The sequence below is a fragment of the Barbus barbus genome, assembly GCF_936440315.1.
Source record: "Barbus barbus genome assembly, chromosome: 16".
NCBI lineage: Eukaryota > Metazoa > Chordata > Actinopteri > Cypriniformes > Cyprinidae > Barbus > Barbus barbus.
In genome coordinates, this window is record NC_136744.1 from 3,644,071 (window position 1) to 3,657,632 (window position 13,562).

Here is a 13,562-nt window from a genome sequence, read left to right on the forward strand (position 1 = left end):
GATGATCCAGAAGAGGATTGGGAGAATGTCATATGGTCAGATGAAACTATGATGAAAATTACAGGCCTCTCTCATCTTTTTAAGTGGGAGAACTTGCACAATTGGTGGCTGACTAAATACTTTTTTGCCCAACTGTGTGTGTGTGTGTGTGTGTGTGTGTGTGTGTATATATATATATATATATATATATATATATATATATATATATATATACACACAGTTGGGCAAAAAAGTATTTAGTCAGCCACCAGAGGTCACTTCTCCATCACATTGACTTTTGCACCACACTACTGTTGCACTTCACCCACGAACTACAATTCCCATCATCCATTGCACTGACGACACACAGCTGTCACCAATCTCACATTGCTCTGATCACACAGCTGATTGCACTGATTACACATGCTTTATAAGCCTCGAACTTCCTCTGTCTTTGCCGAGTATTGTTCTGCATGTAACACTCTCCTAGTGTTAGCTGCCTTACCGAGCCATTCTGGGTTTTCTAAATCTAAGTTTAGTTTGATTTGTTTATAGTCTCGTTTCCTGTTTCCCGCCCTTGTATCGTGGATTTACCCTTGTCTCACCGCTTCGGACTGTGTATACCTCGTTTGGATTATTGCTCAGGTTATCGGACTACCCCTCTTCTCAAGCACTCTGGATATTGTTCGCCGATCGAGGACCCACGCATGCCCTAGGATTACTCTTGTGTCTTGCCCGTTCCATACCCGTTTGCTGGTGTTTTGACCCTGCCTGTTATTTTTCTGTTTATTAATATAAGCTTGCAAATAGATCCGCACATCTCACGTCTTGTTCACCCCGTTACACACACACACACACACACACATACATTATGTATGTATTATATTTATAATAATATTTATATACAGAATCTGGCAGTAAGTTTTGGGAGCTCATTTTTAGTCAATCTTGCAAGACAGACTTTTCAGCATAGGAGATGGACCAAAATTTACTGCCAGATTCTGGAAGATACATTTTTCACAAAATGGTACAAGAGGATGTGGTATTGGTCTTTCAAGACTCACTCTCAACCTATCTGTCCATAAAGCATATAAAAAATTAGTCTTAATGTATTTCACAATACTTCAGCATGTTATTCTTATTAAGTGAGGGTAATATTTTTAGGATTTTTTTACCCAAGCAAAAGGGCCTTTCGCACCACGAGAACCTTTTCATAGTACCCGAACTAATTGTGCAACTACCCACTTTTTGGTGTGTTCGCACCGCAAGGACCTAGGAACGGTTTTAGTTCCAGAAACTTTGTTTGGAGGAACTAAATTAGCTCCTACTTCAGAGTAGGGTCTAAAACAGTTCCATAGGAACTATTGTAACGTAAGTGTACACTGACTGGAAACGCACGTAAAACACCAGCTACCCGGCATTCTTAAAAAGCCATGTAAACATTTACTCCACAAACATGGAAAACAGCAATAATTGCATTTATCTGTTGTCTGCAGTGTTGTGTTCTTTTCTCAGCTTCGATGATATGTAACACTGCAAGTTGTCATTAAGAATTTAGTCTCTTAGCCCAACTTTTTGCTCTTGTAATCGAGTAAATTGTGCGTTGACATTCCATCTCCGTTATTATGAAATCCACGACACACATCAAAAAGAGCTGTGATCACAGCGTCCTCCACTCACAGGTTGTTGACGTTTGTTAATGCCACGCAAAAAGATTGCTGTCGGCTGCTTCAGAGTTCCTGCCACCGGAGCGAACACAACCAGGAAAACGGCCCAAGGGAGAAATTGGTTCTCTAGGAACTACCCTGCTGGATAATTCTGCACACCTGAATATAAAGAGTTTTTCACTTCCAGCCTTCATGAACAATTATATATCACTTATAAATGATTAAATACAAAATTAATAGTAGTTATTAAGATTGATGTTTGGAACTGGTAAAATGTGCTTGGAAAAAAATATGATCAGAATATCAACCTACCTAATGATTAAGCACGCACTGTATATAATAACTAATTACTGAATCATTAATATGCATTGCATAATGCTTAACAGATCATTAGGTAACATATATTAATATGAGATAATATGCTTATTAATGTTAACTAATTCAATTAAATTAATACACTTTATTGTCCCCAAAGGAAAAATTTGTGTTGGACTCGAGGTCTTCAAATTAACAAGACCATTGGATCAACAAACAACAAAACATTAACAAGAACATTAAATCCATAAACAACAATACACAGAGAGAGAGAGAGGGGGGAAAAACCACCTACCTTTAAAAGACACTCATTCATCATTTAAAGTCCCCCGTAGTGAAAATCAAGTTTTTTATGTTGTTTATTTGTCTATGTGGTGTTTTTAATATGCTTTTAGACAAACCATATGCCAATCCATTAATCAACACCATTGCTGAGTATTTTCTCCTTAAAACTGTAGTTTCCCAAAGGCTGACCCAGAAACACGGTTTGAAACAGCCCTCTGTTTGCTACAGCACAAAATTCAACAAACAATCGCGTCAAGGGATAGATTTATATCACTAGCATGCAAAATATACCTCAAGCCATATAATGATTGTAACATGCTGAAACATATTAATATAATAAACTTAACAGAATGACAGCACTTATTAACATAGCAGTCCATCCATTAGCATATAAGGTATTAAATACACATATATAACACATATAAATATAAACACATATAAATATTTAATACACAGAGCCGTAGTTCACTGACAAGCTAGGCAATATCGCGAAAATCGAAGGCGATTCATCTGCGATAATGAACGCGATATTGCCTAGCTTGTCAGTGATCTACGGCTCCATGTATTAAATGCCGCTCAATTTGAAAACAAGTGATGGAGATTTACCGCTAATCAAGGAACCAGCTTTACTGACGAGATGCGCATGCATATCGCATGAGATATATCACCCAGCCCTAGTTCCAATACTTTCTCTTGCAATTATATCTTTGGGTAATTATACTGTATATTAACTGCGGGCATCAGTGAGCCGTAATTAACATGCAGGGCATTGAAAGCGCTTTTGAATGCGCATGCGCGCGACCGTTTTACTTTCACTTTGGAGATACGCGATCACGTTTACATTATGGAGCGGCAGTACTTACCACACATTTTACAAGATTAGATGTTTGTCAGTAGTGCTCAGGATCTGCAAATCATTCGCCATCGTCCTACTCTGTTGCTGGTAAGTGAAACTGCGTGTACTGTAATGTAACAGGCTATCGCTAGCAGTGTTGGGAGTAACGGCGTTTAAGTATAACGCCGTTATTTTTTCATTAACGGAGTAATCTAATTAATTACTTTTCCCATCGTTGCAACGCCGTTATCGTTACTGAGAATGTAAAGTGGCGCGTTACTACAATTTGGTTGAATAAAGCGCGAGGAGGTGTCAGGCTTTGGCTACACATCAGCTGCCTGGAGAGAGCAGTGGTGGGGATGATGACACCATTGCAAATGCGATGATGATTGGCTGGGTGGGCGGATGCCCTGCTCACGCTCTCTCATTGCACACTCTTACTACCACTAAACACACAAGACCGCGACAATGGCGACGAGCCAGGGAAATTCAAAGGTAGCGTTTTCTAACTGGAAGTACCGGCACTACTTCTCACTCATGGAAATTAAAGGCAAGAATGTGTATGTAACATGCACGCTATGTCCAGGGAAAAAAACGTTATCCACGTCTGCATCAAGTATCTCAAATCTAATGAAGCACCTTACATCAACCCATGCGAATATGACACTTGTTGCTGCTGCAGCTGCTAACCCAAGTCCAAATGTAGAATATTATTATTATTAAATGTAGAATGTGTGAATATTATTTTATTTTCAATATTTAATTTTGTTACTTTACGGAATATTTAAGAGTAGGATAGTGTTCTGTTGTTTACATTTGTGTGTCTTAATTTTGCACTTGAATCTTATTTTCAATATTTATTTTCTATATGGTTTTATTTCTATGCATCATATGGCAGGCTGCAATCTGTTGGGTTCAAATAAATACCAAATGCTCTAAAATACTGTATATAGTGTTTTTATTCTTCAATCAGTTAATATAAACGTTAAAGATGTAGAACGTAACAGCGTTATAGAACATAACAAATAACGCCACAGTTACTTTGCTGAGTAACTAATTACTTTTACAGTGTGGTAACTGAGTTACTAACTCAATTACTTTTTGGGAGAAGTAATTTGTAACTGTAACTAATTACTTTTTTAAAGTAAGATGACCAACACTGATCGCTAGCATGCGGCTAACCATATGGCTCCGTATAACGCGTTATTAATTTTCCGTGCCTTTCCCAGTATGGATTCAGAACACCTCTAACCCAGTCGGGGATATTTGTGGTCCGCACAGAACTCTTATTTGACATCGTTCTTAGTTGCAAGTCTACAGCGTTTGCGTGAGAGAGTGTGTTCTTCTGTTGTCTTTGACAGCTTTTAGGTGCATTATTGGCAACGCTTACGTGTCACCACCGCATCAGCACCGAAAACATGGGGAATTTTTAGACAAATATAATCGCACAACCTATTCGATATTCTATGAATAAATCGACTAATCGAATATTCGAAAATCGTGACCCATCCCTAGAAGAGAGAAGAATTGATGACTATTTTTCTTTGAATACTACATATAAAATAGATACCAAAATAAATGTTGGTAACTGCAGTTTGACTAAAAGTTGATAAAAATGCAATGACTTTTCGTCGACTAAAACTATGAAAGACTCAAATGACTAAAATGTGACTAAGACTATTAAGCATTTTCATCTCAAGATAAAGACTTAACTAAATCAAAAATTCCTGCCAAAATTAACACTGTACTACAGTTCAGTGGATCAGGAGGCGCTGGCTGGTGTGACTGACTGGAGGCAGGGCTAATTCAAGCCATTTTAAGGCATGAGAAAATTATTTTCACAAGAAAAAAACATTTAAATATGTCTTTTTGATGATCAAAGATGAGTTTTAAGGGATAAAATATTTGACTAGAGGGGACTTTAATATTTTAATTGACATAGAAATAAATTACTTTACACCTAAATTATACCTACACACTGGAAATCTGTACCATCTTCCAGATAGCAACAGTTCATACTCTGTGTGAATATATGTATATGAAATGGGTCGGCTAAGATTTTGTTTACCTAAGAACCGAGTGTTCATACAGTGACTCAAGGGACAAATGTTCCTTTCTCCCAGTGGTCTTCATTGCTGTCACACACCAGGAGTGCAAGCTTTTACCTGAATTGTAAGGTCACCAAAACATACCGTACTGCCATATCTAATTGTGCTCTCTATAACTGCCGGATAAAATAAATATACGATTTTCTGCTCCACTCCAAAAAAGTCTATGCAGAAAATATAATCTCCCAACTAAATTTATTCTCCATATGGATACCAAGATACTTGTAGGAACGGACTTGCTTAATTGATGTTTCATGTATAAACACCGGTGTGGTCACCTATTGATCTAGGGTCAAAGATTATATCCTTTTTTGTATTTAAAATAAGATTATTTAAATCACACCACTCTACAAACCTTGATACCTGTGAGAACACATCCCTGTGGAACACCTGTGCTAATACCTTTCAGCTCCGATAAAGTGTGATTGACTCTGACCTGTTGGGTCCAATTAGTCAAAAATGAAAGATACCACCTAAATAAAAAAGGATTCACATTCAATGCCTTCAATTTCCCTCAAAGCCGCGGGGCCCGGTGCGACTACACCAGTTGCACCGCCCAAAGGACAGCCATGTATATTAGGGGTGTAATGGTACACATATATTAGGGGTGTAACGGTACACGTATTCTATACATAGTCTTTCGGTTCAGTACACATGTGTACCAAACAAATCATTACATTTTTTTTCAGGAAATTTAGACAATAAATGCCGTTTTGGCACTCTTTGATGAGGCGTGACAACTCGCTGTGTAAATGCTTCAGTTCTAACAGCAGCGAGTGAATGTGATGAATATCCCTTCCTCGTTGCCTCTAGTTTTAACGTGAAGTAAACATGAATGAACATCTCATGCCTCATGTAATCGCACAATCAGTGTTTCACTCGCGGAAAGATGTGATTAAAACGCCTTTCGCAAAGTATTAGACTAGATACTCATTATATTTTACTTTACCTGTTAGTGATATCTTAATCAATTCATGTATATTTAAATACATCTTTTTATGAAACATGTTATGACAGCCACTGTGTAAATTATTATATTTCAACAACAAATACAAATTGTATAATTTAAAAGTTGATTTAAAAACTGCAAAAATCTCACTGGATTATTACAATTAATGACAAAATGAATGTTTGGAAATGTAAACGGATATTTCCTATTGACACACTACAGCAAAAGATAAAAAATAACTAACTTAAATTTTCAACATTTTGGCTCTGTGTGCCACCAGAACAGAATTAAAAATAAAACAATCAAGATGAAATTGAAGTGCAGACTTTAAGCTTTAAAAGGATAGTTCGCCCCAAAAAGGAAATTTTGATGTTTATCTGCTTACCCCATGGACATTCTCTCAAGGGCGTGAGTCCCATTTATTGACATTATATGACTGACAGACTGCAACGGTTTGAGTTACAAATCTTTGTTTGTGTTCTACTGAAGAAACAAAGTCACCTACTTGGATCTTGGATGCCCTTGGGGTAAGCAGATTAACATTACATTTTGGGTGAACTATCCCTTTAATTCAAGGGGTTGAACAAAAATATGGCATAAAATGTTTAGGAATTACAACCATTTTTAGACTTGGTTTCCTCCTTTGTGATGCTTTGCCAGGCCTTTACTGCAGCTGATATCAGTTGTTGTTTGTTTGTGGGTCTTTCTGCCTTTAGTTTTGTCTTCAGAAAGTGGAATGCATGCTCAATCGGGTTGAAATCAGGAGATTGACTTGACAATTACAGAATATTCAATTTTACCTTCAAAAACTCCTGGGTTGCTTTTGCTGTATGATTTGGGTCATTGTCCATTTGTACTATGAGGTGCCATCCAATCAACTTTGCTGCATTTGGCTGAATCTGGGCAGAGAGTATATCTCTATAAACTTCAGAATTCATCCGGCTGCTTCTGTCACGTCATCACAAAAAAGCTCATGCATCACACTGCCTCTACCATGTTTCACAGATGATGTTGTGAGCTTTGGATCATGAGCTGTTGCAAGCCTTCTCCATACTTTTTTCTTCCCGTCATTCTGGTGCAGGTTGACCTTAATTCCAGCGTCCAAAGAATGCTTTTCCAGAAGTGGTCTGGCTTTTTTTTTTAGATGTTTTTTGGCAAAGTCTAATCTGGCCTTGTTTGCACCTTGTGGTGAACCCTCTGTATTTGTTCTCATGAAGTCTTCTCTTGATTGTAGACTTTGACAGTGACACACCTACCTCCTGGAGAGTGTTCTTCACTGGATGGGTGTTGTGAAAGGGTTTTTCTTTACCATGGAGAGGATTCTCCGATCATCCACCACTGTTGTCCTTCGTGGACGTCTAGGACTTTATGTTTCTGAGCTCACCAGTGTGTTCTTTTTTTCTCAGAATGTGCCAAACTGTTGATTTGGCCGCTCCGAATATTCCTGCTATCTCTCTAATGGATTTGTTTTGTTTTTGAAGCCTAATTGTCTGTTTTACTTGTATGGAGAGATCCTTTGACTGCATGATGTGGGTTCACAGCAACAGCTTCCAAATGCAAATGAAACACTTAGAATAAACTCCAGACCTTTTACCTACTTAATTGATGTAGAAATAACGAAAGAATAGCCCACATCTGTCCATGAAACAGCTTTTGAGTCAATTGTCCAATTACTTTTGGTCCCTTGAAAAAGGGGGGAGGTACATATTAAAAACCTTTCCTCCAAATTTTCCACCAGGAAAGTCCACTAGTTCACTTGCTTTGGTCCGGACCAAATACGGTGGTGTTGTTTGTTTTTTTTTTTGGTTTGGTGCGGTTCACTTTCACACTGCCCTTTTTGCAAGTGAACCAGAAGCTATAAACAAAACCACACGTGTGCTTAAGGTCATCCATTCACTGGTTTATCCATTCAACCATACCAGAGTTAGTTTGGAAGCGAAACCACATCTTCAGCTGGGTCTCGGTACAGTTGTTTGGTCCGCACACGAGTGTGATTGCTTTATTCTTACCTTCCCAAAAGATCTGCATCAAGAGGGGAAACAAACTTGAGTTCGATTCAATCGAAACAAACAAGACAGGTGTGAATACACCCTAAGTGTTGGCTCAAATCTTAAAACTCAAATGTAGACTTAAGCATTAGTACAGAATTCAACTTATGAATGTGGTAAAATAATTAATATTCTTAATATCTTTTTTTTATTTTACAGTCAAGTTGTAGGCTACTACAATTGTAATATATTCCTGTCTTAGAGATAATAATTTCCAATAATAAAACATTATTATTATTACTATTACTATTGTTATTGTTGTGAATGTAATGTTGATACTATCACACCTTAAAAGGAAGGAAAGATTACTAGTAATCTCAAAATTGATATTAAACACTTTTTTTTTGTCATCAAAATTTCTGTTTTAGAATTTCAGCATGTATGAAATCACAAATCATAAGTACTATATACAAACAGATGCCACGAAAAAATGTCCACCTTAAAAGGTAGACCAGATATATGAGATAGGAGATCCAGGCTTTAGCTTGTCTAACAACACCTCAGCAATTTCTGCCCAGTTCTAGTACTTTCTGGCCAGAACAGTCCTGTAATTTGCTCCATTAAGCTTGGCAAGTAGTGCCTTCAATTAAAGTGAAATCTCTAAAGTAAGATAGCCAAGTAAAAGTCGTAGAGGTGGTTATATCCTTTAAAACAGTCTTTTTGGCAGCTGTACCAGCTGCCTATAAAGTCCTTTTTTTGCTGTGTGTAGAATCATCCACTAGCAGGAAGAGTATGGGATCCTGTGGTATCTCTGGGTGTAGAATATCAGGGAGAACAGTGCACACAAATGTCCAGAATTGTTGGACATTCCCAGAGCATATGCATATTTGAGTTTACACCTAGTCTTATTACAGAAATTATTGTAAGGGTATGATCTAACTTTCATTTTATACAGTCTACTTGGAGTGATGTATGCCCTCTTAATAAGCTTACAATTTATCATCTGATGTGCAAGGTTCTTAGATGAAATGAAACAACTAGCCCTATACCACATCATAGGTGAACACAATATTATACAGTAAATCCTCTGGAAGCTGTGCTTTGCAGTCTTATTACTTTTGGAAAGTGGAATATGACACCAATGTTCTGTAATTTGAATTTAAATGTTCTATACAATTAAAATATTTCAGTTGACTAATAATGATCAGAATCAACTATTATCTTTTCTTTCTTCATCAGACGGACCGTGCAGTGCAGTTGCTTTTGGAGACCAGTGCAGATAACTCCAGCTACTACTGTGACTCTCTCAAAGCCTGTCTGGTGACCACCATCACCTCATCCGGCCCGTCTCAGAGCACCATTAAACTGGTGGCCACAAATATGATTGCAAACGGCAAGCTGGCAGGTAGAGCAAAAAGAGTCAGCTTTGTTTGTACCCTGTATGATTTCTTTCTTGTATATAACACTAAAGGATATCTTTGTCTAAGCTCTTTTTCCATATTCAATTCAATTCACATTTATTTGTATAGCATTTTTTCACGATACAAATCGTTGCAAACTTGGCTGCAGCCAGGGTTTGAAAATTAGTGAGGTCTGGAGTGGGTTAAGAATTGTGTTATAGTAACCCCAACAAATAAAATTCATTATGCACTAACACTTTAAAAGAGACCGAGATATAGATGTTTGTAAAATATGTTTTCTCTTGTTTTGGATGGATGAACACTGTTAAATTATACCATATTTATTGCATCAAAATTTGTTATTTTTTTACTAGGGGTAAATAATTTTATCAGTTGTTAATTAATCATGCAACAATACATATTACTGTTATAGTTTTCATTAATACGGTAATCAATGCTATATAGATCATAACTTTGTCCAGTGTTCTTCTGAATATTTCAGCATGATTTGTGAAAATTTTACTATTTACTATTTCTATTAACTATTTATAAATTTCCCGTGGCAGAAACAGAAATGCAAATAGAGAAAAATTAGCATAGCTGCTGTTCAAATCAAGCAAAGAATAATAGATAATGTGTTCAAACTAAGCAAGGAATGATAATGTGCATTTGATCAGATATAGCTGGAGTATAAGGTTATGAGATACATTATGTGAATGCTTGGCTGAAGAGATGTGTCTGTAATCTAGATTTAAACAGAAAGAGTGTGTCTGACCCCCGAATGTTATCAGGAAGGCTATTCCAGAGTTTGGGAGCCAAATGCAAGAAAGCTCTACCTCTTTAGTGGACTTTATTTTAGGTACTACCAAAGGTCCAGAATTTCTGAATCCACATAATGAAAACAAATATTGATCAATGGCAGTGAACTCCAAAAAAACAAAAAAAACTATCAAAAGTTTTTAAACCTTATTCTCTACAGTATATTTCATACAATACAAGCCATAAGTTAGCTTTTTGTCAGGAGTCACCAATATTAATTATTGTATTGTATTTTTTGGTCAATTTCAAACCCAAAAAAGACAGAATAAAAAATAAAAATAAATTAAGAAAATGAAGAAATTATATATTGCATATGTAATAATTTGCCCACATGGGTACCACTAATGTAATCGTTTCCTCACAATGGACCAGAATGCAGTGGGTCCCACAGGTGGCACCAAAATAATATTGTGAGTTGCAGTCATGTCACTTGAGGTGAGTGTGAGCGTGTCAGATGATTCCTTTCTCCTTTTATTAACGGGGCATTAAGGACTCTCATCTTAGCATTTAATTACAACCAAGGAAGATTGTTGAATTAATAACAATTATGTAATGTATCTGACCAATCAAAAGGATTTGTGAGATACTGTTGACTGGTCGATCTTCATACAGCATTATCATCACAATGAAGGCACAAGTGTAATAAAATGTTTTACTATACTATCTTATAGTATCTAAACATGAACTATTGAGGTAAGTGTCCCTGCCAACTCTATAGAAATTGGAGTTACAGAGCTATCAACTATCACGATCAACTAGCTAGATAAATCATTTGTTAGTTGACATTTGCAATTGCTGAGGATGACACACAGTGCCATGTACAGTATTTTTGTTTCATGAGAGACCCAGTGAATCAGCAAGGGAGACAAAGAAACTGGCCAAAAGAGTCCCAAACCCATAATAATTAAAACTGTCCCAAGATATTATGCACACCTTGAAAATATATATTGTTTTTTGTTGTTTAAACTACAGTGTTCTTATTATAGTTTTACATTTAAAAAAAAAATATATATATATATATTTAGTTTTAATAATTAACCTCTAATAGTCTGCTTCTTAGATTAAAACAAATATACATATTAACTAATATATTATGACATATCAGTATCTGTGTGACGTTGAAATGCATGCCATTTTATTAGAGTATTAATAACATGACTATATTGACATTTAGCATATAAATCCATGTGTTACTTTTACATTTACATTATATTTAGTCATTTAGCAGACTCTTTTATCCAAAGCGACTTACAAATGAAGACATTAGAAGCAAATCAAAACCAACAAAAGAGCAACAACATGCAAGTGCTATTACAAGTCTTGGTTAGCCTAACGCAGTACACGTAGGTAGAAAGGTTGTTGTTTTTTTAGTTTTTTATTTTTTAAGAAAACGAGTAGATAGAATATAGAAAAAAAGAAACTTAGTGGTTTTTTTATGTTGTTTTTGTTATTTTATAAGAAACAAGTAGATGCTGTGTAGGGCTTAGTACTGTGTAGAATACAGGAAAACATAAATACAAGCTCACCGTCTTTACAATTACTATGCTGCTTGAATTCGGTCTAATTCTGGTTAACATTCACATAAATGCCAGGACCAAGGGTTTCAGTAGAACATACCCAGATCATGACACTGCCACCGCTGACCTGCCTTCTTCCCATAGTGTAGCGGTTCCCAGTTCCAGTCCCCCCCCCCCCCCCCCCCCCCCCTGCATATTTTGCATCGGTGGTCTCTAAAAAGGCGGATCTCAAAAAAACAATCTCAAGCTGATGACGCACCTGCTGTGAAAGATTTGGCATGACATGCAGTGACACCCTCTCTGTCCGGTGCGGGTGAAATAATTATAATGCTGAAGGCAAAGTTATTTTCATAAACTAAAACTAAAACTAGACGAAAACGATTGATGAAAAAACTATTTCTTAACTGAAATAAAATAAAAATGACAAACTATTTGAAAAACAAAATGAAATTAACAACAGTCCATGAAAAACGAACTGAAATAAAATAATAATTAACAAAAATAAATAATCGTTTTCGTAATTATTATGTTCTTACCCCTTGGCGGAAAAATATAGCCTATGAGCTGTGTGACTGTTTAGGGAAAGACCTGTAAATGGCTGTATATCACGCGCATGGGGTTATCTGACGGAGAGACGCAAAGCGGTTTAAAGCTCTCCACGGGTCATGTTTGGTAAACGTGCGCCAGCAGTACTTTACAGAACACCCGACCCGTTATCCGACAGTAACACTAATTTATTTCTGTACCAGACCAGAACCGTTTGACATAAAGACCGCGAGCCGAACCGCGCCCGCATTAATCTACAACATCAGGTGGGCAAAATTATTTATTTTCTCATGTAACACAAGCAATCAAACCAACATTAGGCATTCTAAGTTGGTGCTTTGAAGAAAAACAGACACGCAGCGCAACATGATTAAAAAAAAAAAAAGCTGAGAACGTGCATAATTTCTGTAAACATTACAAAACTATGGCCTAGAATCTTGTGATCACTCTGCCAGGCTTTCGAACAAATATGCACAGGCTAAATCACATCATGCACATGCTAATAATTCTTCATAAATAAAGAAAAGAACATATTCAAATATGAGCCTTTACTGATCAATATGATTGCCGTTATTATTGAATTTCATTAGACCCAGTTATGATTTTTACGCGGCTGTTCACGGAAAAGTGAGCAAGACACGATAGTTACAATATCATGATTATGGTTAAATAAGAAAAAAGACATCTAATATAACCAAATTAAGCTACATTTATTTTCATATGAAATAATTCAACACACCATTCAATAGGACATTAAGCGCAACGTATTTAGTAAAAAGGCCTGACTGCTTCCTTTGGTGTATATTTGTATACTTTTACCATCTAATCAATCTCAACATGCATTAATTTTATGTCGTAATTTGAAAACCTTATGTGAGAAGTAATTTCACAAACAGCGTGAGTGAATCACCACACTGCACACGGCTGCGGTCCGGCGGTGCGTTCCAGGAGCAGAGATCGTTTCCACTGCACGCGCTGAATTAAAGTAACAGCACATTGTTTGCAGTAAATATGAACATGGATTGGCACGAAAATGTAGTAATAACACCATAAATGCATATCATTAAAGTCTACTGTGTTTCACAGTCAACACATATGGCTTTTTGGCTAGGTTTAAAGGGAAAGGGCACTTTTAGATAAGGCAATAATAAATG

General features: G+C 36.6%; 1 protein-coding gene across 1 annotated transcript in view; it reads left to right on the forward strand.

Moving 5' to 3' along the window:
- Window positions 1-13,562, forward strand: part of LOC306882667 (WD repeat-containing protein 11-like) — a 133,191-nt gene that overhangs the window by 106,250 nt on the left and 13,379 nt on the right. Inside the window, exon 25 of the mRNA XM_079437474.1 lies at window positions 9,366-9,531. Coding sequence (XP_079293600.1) covers window positions 9,366-9,531 — 166 coding nt within the window. The remainder of the gene's footprint in view (window positions 1-9,365; window positions 9,532-13,562) is intronic.